This window comes from Danio aesculapii, unplaced genomic scaffold (assembly GCF_903798145.1).
Source record: "Danio aesculapii unplaced genomic scaffold, fDanAes4.1, whole genome shotgun sequence".
Lineage (NCBI taxonomy): Eukaryota > Metazoa > Chordata > Actinopteri > Cypriniformes > Danionidae > Danio > Danio aesculapii.
In genome coordinates this window covers 1-10,000 of record NW_026613902.1, presented here as the reverse complement: position 1 = coordinate 10,000, position 10,000 = coordinate 1, and the positions used below count along the sequence as shown (strand labels likewise).

At 38.0% G+C, this 10,000-nt stretch overlaps 1 protein-coding gene across 1 annotated transcript; it reads left to right on the top strand.

Annotated features, from left to right (window-relative positions):
• Positions 1–5,837: 5,837 nt before the first annotated feature.
• Positions 5,838–7,986, top strand: LOC130220528 (E3 SUMO-protein ligase ZBED1). The gene is made up of 2 exons (XM_056452775.1): positions 5,838–7,301; positions 7,564–7,986. The coding sequence occupies exons 1-2, from the start codon at positions 5,838–5,840 to the stop codon at positions 7,984–7,986; spliced, it is 1,887 nt and encodes a 628-aa protein (XP_056308750.1).
• Positions 7,987–10,000: the final 2,014 nt, after the last annotated feature.

Sequence of the window (10,000 nt, the reverse complement as noted above, 5' to 3'; positions counted from 1 at the left end):
GCAGGGTAGAGCGATTCAGCAAGTTTTACAGAAAATCAAATGCTCCCAAATATATTATGAGGGCGCATAGATTAAATTTCGGGCGCTCATGCGACCAAAATGGTTGCAATTTCGAGCCCTGTAGTATAAGGACATGTATTCAGACCACAACTGATCGTTTGAAGAAAATTGAATGCCTTATTATTTAGAATTAGCTATTATTGATGTAAATGCAGCCGTTCAAGGCGCTTAATTGATTTATTATGGTATTGACGGTATTAGAAAATCCATGTCGTGGCGCAATGTCACACCGGTGATGACTATGACACCAGTGTACCGCCCACCCCTAATACATTTCAAACAAAAAATAAAACATTAATAAACAGGAAAAATCAAGAGAAACAAACAAAAAAATATCAAATGAAGTTGAAATTTTGTAGTTTGTAATTTAAAAAAAAATATATTGTTTAGTGTTTGTTTATTTACAGAAATGCAATGTTTATTTATATCTTTCCTTTATTTATCAGAGTATCATTTATTTATTATATTTTCCACAGATGCACTTGCCTACTAACTCAATCGAAATCAATCGAAAAATGTGTATATTTTTCCAAATAGAGCCAATCATGCATTTAAGGTGAAAAACAGACACATCTGCTGCTGAGAAAGCTGAAAAAAGAAGATTTATAATCAACTAATTCATATATTTGGGTGACACAGTGGAGCAATAGGTAGTGCTGTCGCCTCACGGCAAGAAGGTCACTGGTTCAAGCATCGGCTGGGTCAGTTGGCGTGTGAGGAGTTTGCATGGTCTCCCTGCGTTCGCGTGGGTTTCCTCCGGTTCCCCCTCACAGTCCAAAGACATGCGGTACAGGTCAATTGGGTAGGCTAAATTGTCCGTAGTGTACGAGTGTGTATGGATGTTTCCCAGAGATGGGTTGCGGCTGAAAGGGGATCGGCTGCGTAAAAACATGCTGGATAAGTTGGTGATTCATTCCGCTGTGGCAACCCTGGATTAATAAAGGGACTGAGCCGAAAAGAAAACGAATGAATGAATAATTCATATATTTACATATCCATATTCATATATCCAGACTATTTATAATCCACTCATTCACATATTTCCATATCCATAAATATAATTCATATAATCAAAATATAAAATATAATTCAATAAAAGCTGAAATATGAAAAAAGATTTATTATCATTACTAATTTATTTATTTACATATCCATATTCATATATTTGCATATCCTCCAGAGCACCTGGAGGAAACCCACGTGAACACGGGGAGAACATGCAAACTCCACACAGAAACACCAACTGACCCAGCCGAGCCTCAAAGCAGCCACCTTCTTGCTGTGAGGTGAACGTGCTACCCACTGCGCCACCATGTAGCCCTTGCATATCCTCATCCAGACTATTTTGCATCAACTCGCATATTTCCATATCCATAAATATAATTCATATAAACCCAATAATCAAAATATTAAATATAATTCAATAATAAAATTGATGTTTAATTAAGGTAAAATTAAAGTGGAGAATGATCAATAAGAACAACAATGTGGAGAAAAGATGCATAAATGGAAAATATTCAATAAAACAAATAAATAATTTAAAAATATGATAAAAGAATAAGAAAAAAATACATTTAAATATATATAAGCTGAAAAAAGACTATTGTCAACTAATTCATATATTTACATATCCATATCCAGACTATTGATCATCATCTAATTCACACACATTTCCATATTCCATAATTATTTCAATGCATTTTGGAGGGCACTGCATGCTTTTTCATAATAAGAGCTCAGGCTAATGATTGCATGCATTGTCAGATTGAATGCCGCATTTATTCGGTGCAACCGGAGAGATCCAGAGATGCAAACTGGAGATCTCTGTGGTTATAGCAAGTGCACCGGCGCAGCACAGATTAATACGCTCTCCGATTCCAAAACAAACGTCTGTCTGACATACGCAGGCCGGCGCCACATTCCTGAGCTGCTGCCCCATGAAGGATACCATATGAAGGGTCTCCCTGCTGAAACTGCAGGGGCAACAACTTCTGCAGAGAAAAGACTCCAACAAACAAGCAAATCCGTGAAGGTCTGGAGAGGAGTTTCAGTGAACTAAATAAACTTTAAGCCTTGAAAGCGTATCATATTGTCAATTTATAAACAATCAGTATGTAGTAGAGTTCAATAATGAATTTAATTGATAAATATATAAATAAATTAATCAATAAATCACTCGTCTTTCTATTAAAAACAACGAGAAACTTGATCAATTGTGATTAAATCGCATTTAAAATAAAAGTTTGCCCTTGCATGGAGTATAAATATTGCGTATAAATAAGTAAAATATACACACAATCCAAAAACCTAAATATTTATAGATTTATATAGAATTTCTATTAGATTTAAATATTTAATTTATACATAAACACTATTAAATTTCCACTTCAATTACAATAACAAAGAAACTAGAAACAAAGAAACTTACTAGTGTAACAGAGGCCAGCTAGTGAAGCGCTATGCAGGTAAACCTTGCTTTACTGGTGCTTGTTCGAGCAACCGACTCCCATGCAAAGAATCACCGGTTCGATCCCTGCTCAGAGCAGGTTTGGTGCAATAGGACTGGTGGGTTACACATGGGGGCTCATCCGGGATGGGAGTGAGGTTTATGCCCAATTCACACAGGGCTTTAGCGTCAACGCTTGATAGAGGGCGTGCCTGAAATTGGGGCTGACGCGATAGTCATAGCAGTGTCAGCCAATGAAGTTAGTCTGCAATCGGCTACTGTCTGAGTTGGTGTATTTGCATAAAGCGATCTGATTGGCTGACGTTTCCTAACTAAAGTCCTAACTTCTGCAGCAAGCAGAAGCGGCGCTGACAGATCCACAATTCAGTTCAGCAACGCATGGCGTCACACATTCAAAGTGAATGGGAAGAGTTGACGTTGACACCCCATGTGAATCGTGCATTAAGGGGTGAGTGCAACAGGGCCAGATTTTACAAAAAAAAAGAAAAAAACTCAATGTTTTATGTGTAATTTATGTGTAATAAACAGTGATTTTTTTATTCCTCCATTACTTTTTAAATATTCTTTTTCAAATATTTACCAAGTGACAGAATCTGCAGACATTTTTAGCTACTTCTGCAGAGAATTTAGCCGAAAATCTGTGGATTTATGCCGAATGATTTTAGAATATCATAACTAAACTTAATATATTAAATAAAAAACAATAAATTAACTTTTTAAATGGAACCTTTAATGATGTTTACAATGCAAATCTAATTAGATCCAATTATTTGGTAAACAAAGAAAGTCTCTCATCAAATATCTCCACTAAAAACAGAACATTTATTACTGTACAAACTGTATTGTAAATAAATCAAGTGAACATTTTCAACATTTACTATTATCATATTCCAATAATATTAGTGAAATTTATTTAAAAACTGAATAAATATAAATTTGCACACATTTTGTTTTTACAGGGCATGGTGTTCTGCGTCCTAATTGGCTGTAGGCTTGTGCCGGTATTCGGTAATGCGATAAATCACGGTAATTAATATGCACGATATTGTTATCGCGGGCACTTCAAAATACCGTGAAAAATATTAGATCCGAATTTATATTCTTAGAAGGCGCCTTAGCTTATTTTCCATCAACCGCTTGAAGAAACACTGCGTATATGCTGCGCAGAACTGATGCGCACTCTGATGTAAACAATCCCCACATGTAGAAGCCCTGTGTGCGCGGCGCCGCTGCCACCGCGCTATAATCCTCACACGCAGGGGCGGACTTGCCATCTGGCAGACCGGGCACTTTCCCGGTGGGCCGACGTACTTTTTGGGCCGGGCTGATCATCGTCTTATGATTTGATCGGCACATAAAAGGCTTAGCAGCCTATCGTTTTTTTCTGCCTTATTGATTGACGCTGCTGTGATCTGTGACTCTCTGAAAGTAGATGCTTTTTTTTTCCCGGACAGACAGACCGGGCCGGCCCATGTGACACTGTGCAGCCCATTGGCTCTTTTCGGTATTGACATTGGGCTGGCCCAATCACAAACTCCTATTTTAGACTCCGTGTGAGCGTGCGTCGTCTGTGTGTATTTGTCAAAATAGTCGAGAGTCAGAGAGAAGAAACGCAAGGGAGGCGCAGAGAAATCGCGGGAAATACACCGGCGTTTCATTTAGCGATTCTGAAAAGTTCTCTGTGCATTCTAGTACACGGCTAAAAACGCAAATCACGTGACCACACACTCTCTGCCCAGAGCTGCAGCCACTAGTTCAGCGGGTAAGGATAAACCCCAGGTCAGAGTATAGTGCATGTCAGACAGTTCATCTGCTGGGTAATCTCATCTCACTATAGTTGTTAAACGTGATATTGAATTCATCTTGTTGTCTCTATCTAACAATTCTTATGTCTGTTTTGAATCACTTGTTCTCAGTTAACTGTTTTGGCTGAGTGCAAAGATAAGCTAATATATTAATTTATGTAACCACATACACTGATTCTGCACATTGACTGATTGCTTACCTTTATCGTTTAAATTTAATGTACGTTATACTGTTATAACGGCCATTATTGGTTATTAAAACTGATATTCTGCAAAAGAGACAGGGTAAATCAAATATCAAAATGAAACAAATTTGACTTATATTATGTTTTCATTGTTTAGATAGTGAAACAGCAAGCAGGATGAGGTGAAAGGTTAAAATGTAACACTGTTCCCTTTGAAGATTTACCCATGCATTAGCAGGCAGTTTTTGTTATGTTTATTATTGAATATAGGCTGAGTGAATAGTGTATTGAATAAGCTAAATTGACTGTAGTGTATGAGTGTGTGTGAATGAGTGTGTATGGGTGATTTCCAATATTGGGTTGTGGCTGGAAAGGCATCTGCTGCATAAAACATGCTGGAATAGTTGGCAGTTCATTCCACGATTGCTGATTGAAGACGGTTTCCCTTTGCACATTCACTTTGATATAATTGCTCAAGTTTACTTTTATATTGTGTATTGTTTTATTTATATTTATTTGTATTTAAATGTTTGAAGTACTTTTAGTTAATTAAAAAGTTATTAAAGTTACTAAGTTGACGAAACTGAAGTTTTTTGTGTTTTTACCTGTTTCTCTAGTAAAATTACAATATCGTGATAATACCGTATACCGTGATAAAAGCTCAATCAATTAATCGCAGCATGAAAATGTGATACCGGCACATGCCTAATTGGCTGTAGAGCATTTTCAATCAATCTTCTCTGTGTCTTCGGTACAGTACAGAATGGGAGTTGCACACTGGATGCGCTGCGCCCAATGCGCCATGCATTTTAGGATTGTAAGAATAAATTGAAGAAAATATCAGGGATCTTATTCTTGCACGAATACATTCATCATCAATAAACGCTAGGAATACTCTCATTCAATTCAAGGTCGTGCACAGAATACACTGGTCTAGAATTAAACTGAATAAAGCTTTCCCTGATCTTGACCCAACTTGCCTTCGCTGTACAACCAAACCAGCCATACCGTTACATCTTTCTGGTCTTGTTCAATAGACCCAAACCCTTTAACAGCACTGTTTGGAATCCTGTAAGAATATGTTATGATAGCATAGCATAGCATAGCCTTTGCAACCTTACTGGCTAGACGACTTATGAATTGGACTTATGTAGGGCTGTAACGATACGCGATACGAAACCGAAATCGTGACACTCAGTTCCACGATCCTGTGTCGCGGTGTGATAAGGGAGAATCGCGACACACCCCGTGACTACCTTTCCAATCACGTGACGCCTGCCTGCAAAAAGTTGAGCTAGTTGAAGAAGAACGTGAGGACTCATGGCAACCAACCCAGAGATTGCGGACCCTCCCTCCTCATTTAAGTCAGCAGTATGGCAACATTTCGGCTACCCGGTGGAGATAAAGGATGGCAATCGTGGAGTCGACAAGACCCACACAATTTGCCGTAAGTGCTTTAAGACGCTTCCCCAAGTGACAGGCAACACAACCAACATGCAGATGCATATCCTACGGCACCATCCAGAAATCAATTTAGCTTCAGCACAGAAAACAACCCGGCAGCAGCCTACACTACCTAGTTTCTTCCAAGCAAAATTTCCAGCGAATTCAGATCGAGCACAGAAAATTACAAATGCAATTGCAATTTTTATGGCACTGGATATGCGACCATTTTCGGTTGTCGATAACGAGGGGTTCAAGTATTTACTCAGTGTGCTCGAGCCCCGTTATGTATTACCAAGCCGGGCGCATTTCTCGCAAAATGTGCTACCAAAACTTCAAGAGAAAACGAAAGCTAAAGTGGAGGAAGGGATGAGTACTGCTGAAACCATCACAATCACCACAGATGGATGGACGTCCCGTGCCACAGACAGCTATGTGACCGTAACCGCACACTATATTACGGGCAATTGGCAAATAGCAAACCACGTCCTCCAAACACGCCCGGTGTATGAGAGCCATACAAGCGACCATTTATCGGGAATACTTAAAGAGGCTGTGAGAGATTGGAAGATCAGCAGATCAAACGTCCCCGTTCCCGTGACAACAGACAACGCCAGAAACATTGCCAATGCTGTCGAAGCGGCCGGATTTTCTCCGCATATACGATGCTTTGCTCACACTGTTAATCTGGCTGCGCAGAGAGGGATGGGCGTTCACCAGATGTCCCGACTCCTCGGCAGAGTGAGGAAAGTTGTCACGTTTTTTCACCGCAGCACAACAGCTGCAGCTGTGTTGAAGGAGAAACAGGTGATGCTACAGCTGCCCTTACACAAGCTGGTCCAGGATGTGGCTACTAGGTGGAACTCTAGCCACGACATGCTCGAGCGCTACCTTGAGCAGCAGGCTGCTGTTTTCTCGGCATTAACAGACAAGAGTGTCAAGAAGAACATTAAAGACATCGTCACTCTGTCTGATGATGATGTTAAACTAGCTGAGGACGTGGTTCAGGTTCTTAAACCTTTGAAAACTGTGACAACCCTCATGAGCACTGAGCAGATTCCAACTATTTCAATGATCTTACCATTGAAACACAGAATCTTGGCCTCCATGAAGCACAGTGGCTCTGACTCAACAGCAGTGAAAGACATCAAAGCTGCTATTGCACATGACTTTGAGGACAGATACCCTGATACGGATAGGGCACTAATTCAGTTTCTTCACATGAGCACTGCACTTGACCCCCGTTTCAAATCTCTGCCTTTCCTTGATGAGACCACCCATGACACAATCTTCAAGAGTCTGACTGAGAGAATTCTGGACGATTGTTCACAGACTGTTCAGGTATTTGATTGTTTTAATATTAATATAATTAAATAAATTTAATTTAAATATTAAATTATAAAATATAATCAAAAATATAAAAACTTTATTAAATAAAGTGCTGTGTAAATCAGTGTAAATTTATTTAAATCAGTATTTAAATATAGTCAGATAATAATAATAATGCTTAACTTTATTAAATTAGCTTCATTCATCGTGGATTTCATATCCTTCATTGTATCTAACATTATGCTGCAATTATTTTATGGATTTGGTCTTACAGGCCCAAACTTCCAGGGATGAGACAGAGGAGCAATCAGAGATAGCCTCCAGCAGCAGTGACTGTCCTCCTCCAGCCAAAAGAGCACCAATGGCTGAACTGTTTGGAGACATCTTTTCAATTGAACAGTCATCATCATCATCCAAGTCTTTGTCTGAAGTGGTGAATGAGGAGGTGCAGCATTACAGAGCAGTGCAGAGCCTCTCAGTGGACTCAAATCCACTTGTGTGGTGGAAGGACAACCAGAACCAGTTCCCCCATTTAGCCAAGTTGGCTAAAAGTTATCTCGGAATCCCAGCCACATCTGTCCCCAGTGAGAGAGTATTTTCTACTGCAGGTGACATTGTCACAGCACAGAGAGCAAGCCTCTCACCAGACAATGTTGACATGATGGTGTTTCTGAAGAAGAATTTTCAACTCCCTTAAATCAAACGAGTTTGGTTTTCTTAAGAGAAATAAGTTGTTTATTTGTTTAATGTTTACTTGATTTGTGGTTTGCAGCACAGGCAGTAAACCTCAGTTACCTCAGTGTGAAACAGTAGCCATTTAATTTACTTTGTAAATGTAAGAGAACTTGATTGAAGAAGAATTTTCAACATGTTAGAGTCATCTCCACGATGGAGTTTAGTTCTGTTTGTTTTTCAACAGTATTTTGTTACAAAGAAAACAGAAGTGTTATAACTTTGACTATTTAATAATTTTATATATGGCTATTTATATTGTTAATAATTTGCATAGTTAATCTTCTAAAGTTCTTTGGTGTTCAGTTTATAAAGATTTTTCAAATGTTATTTAATAAAAAATATAGTTTTAAAAATCGTTTTTTTTTCTCCCACCCCCCGTGAAAAAAAAAATCGTGATACGAACCGAATCGTGGGTCAAAAATCGTGATACGAACCGAATCGTGGGTTTGGTGTATCGTTACAGCCCTAGACTTATGTATTGGAAGTCAGCAGCTCCCCCTTCTTATCGGCAATGGGTTGTTTTGATTTCTTACATGCTCTTCAAATGGAAAGAAATAATAAAACACTAAAATAAAAGCCAGTACATTTCCAGAAAGTCTGGAGCCCTTTTCTACATTTTTTCAAGGAGAAAATTGTCTTAATTGCCTTTATTCCTTTCTTTTCTTTGTATTATTTAATCTTTTGTTTGTTTTTTATTATTCTTATTTTTGTTATCTTATGTTTGTATATCTTTGTGTATAAATGTGGTACTTTACCTTTTATTTATATACTTATTTAGTGTATAATTATGTTTTCCTGATCATTTCTTGTTTGGTGAATTGTATCAGTGTGTATATCTATATGATGTATATTTTATTGTCTGACCTAAGATGAACCTAATAAAAAAATAAAAATTAATAAATTAAAAAAAGAATTGTAAACACAGGTTTACATCAGGGTACACCTCAGGTTGGCGGCTGTCTGCAGGGCTCAGATATAACTCAGCACACTGTTCATATTTCTCTCACGCTGAATAATATCATTTTAAAACAACATGCAAATGTGTACATCCGGTGTGTGTTACTTCCATCTGTCCTGTGCGCTGCGCATCAAGTGTGCGACCTCCTTAAGGATGGAGTCTGCTTTAGTTCTGTGGATCAGCGACTGCAGGATAAAGAACATTAATGCCAATATTGAATGATGCTGAACGCCAACATTATCTGCAAAAAAGCTAGAAAGCTTTATGATCCTTTTGCTGACAGTGATGAATGTTTGCACCTGACAGCAAGACTTTGGTTTGGTTTGATTCTATAATACTGGACTTATTTTTCTACAAAAGTTTTAACTTTGAGAGTGAATAAATAAGAGAGAAAAGTGTGAAAATATTAATGTGTGTATAAAGTGTTTAGTGAGGGGTTTTACAGCTTTAAAACATCTATAATAATTGTAAAAAATACAATTCATTGGTGTCACCTATTGCGGGTTATTTTTTTTAGGATGGATGGATGGATGGATGGATGAATGTGTGTGTGTGTGTGTGTGTGTGTGTGTGTGTGTGTGTGTGTGTGTGTGTGTGTGTGCGTGTGTGCGTGTGTGCGTGTGTGTGGGTGGGTGTGTGGGAGTGTGGGTGTGTGTGTGGGTGTGTGTGTGGGTGTGTGTGTGTGTGTGGGTGTGTGTGGATGGATGTGGATGGATGGATGTGGATGGATGGATGTGGATGGATGGATGGATGGATGGATGGATGGGGATATATATATATATATATATATATATATATATATATATATATATATATATATATATATATATATATATATATATATATATATATATACATATACATATATACATACATATATATATATATATATATACACATACATATATATATATATCTTATGGCCAACTTTATTAGCTGCTGTTGTCCTATGATTGGCTAATTATCCTAACTTTAACCTAATTAAGCCTTTAAATGTCACTTTAAGCTGAATACTATT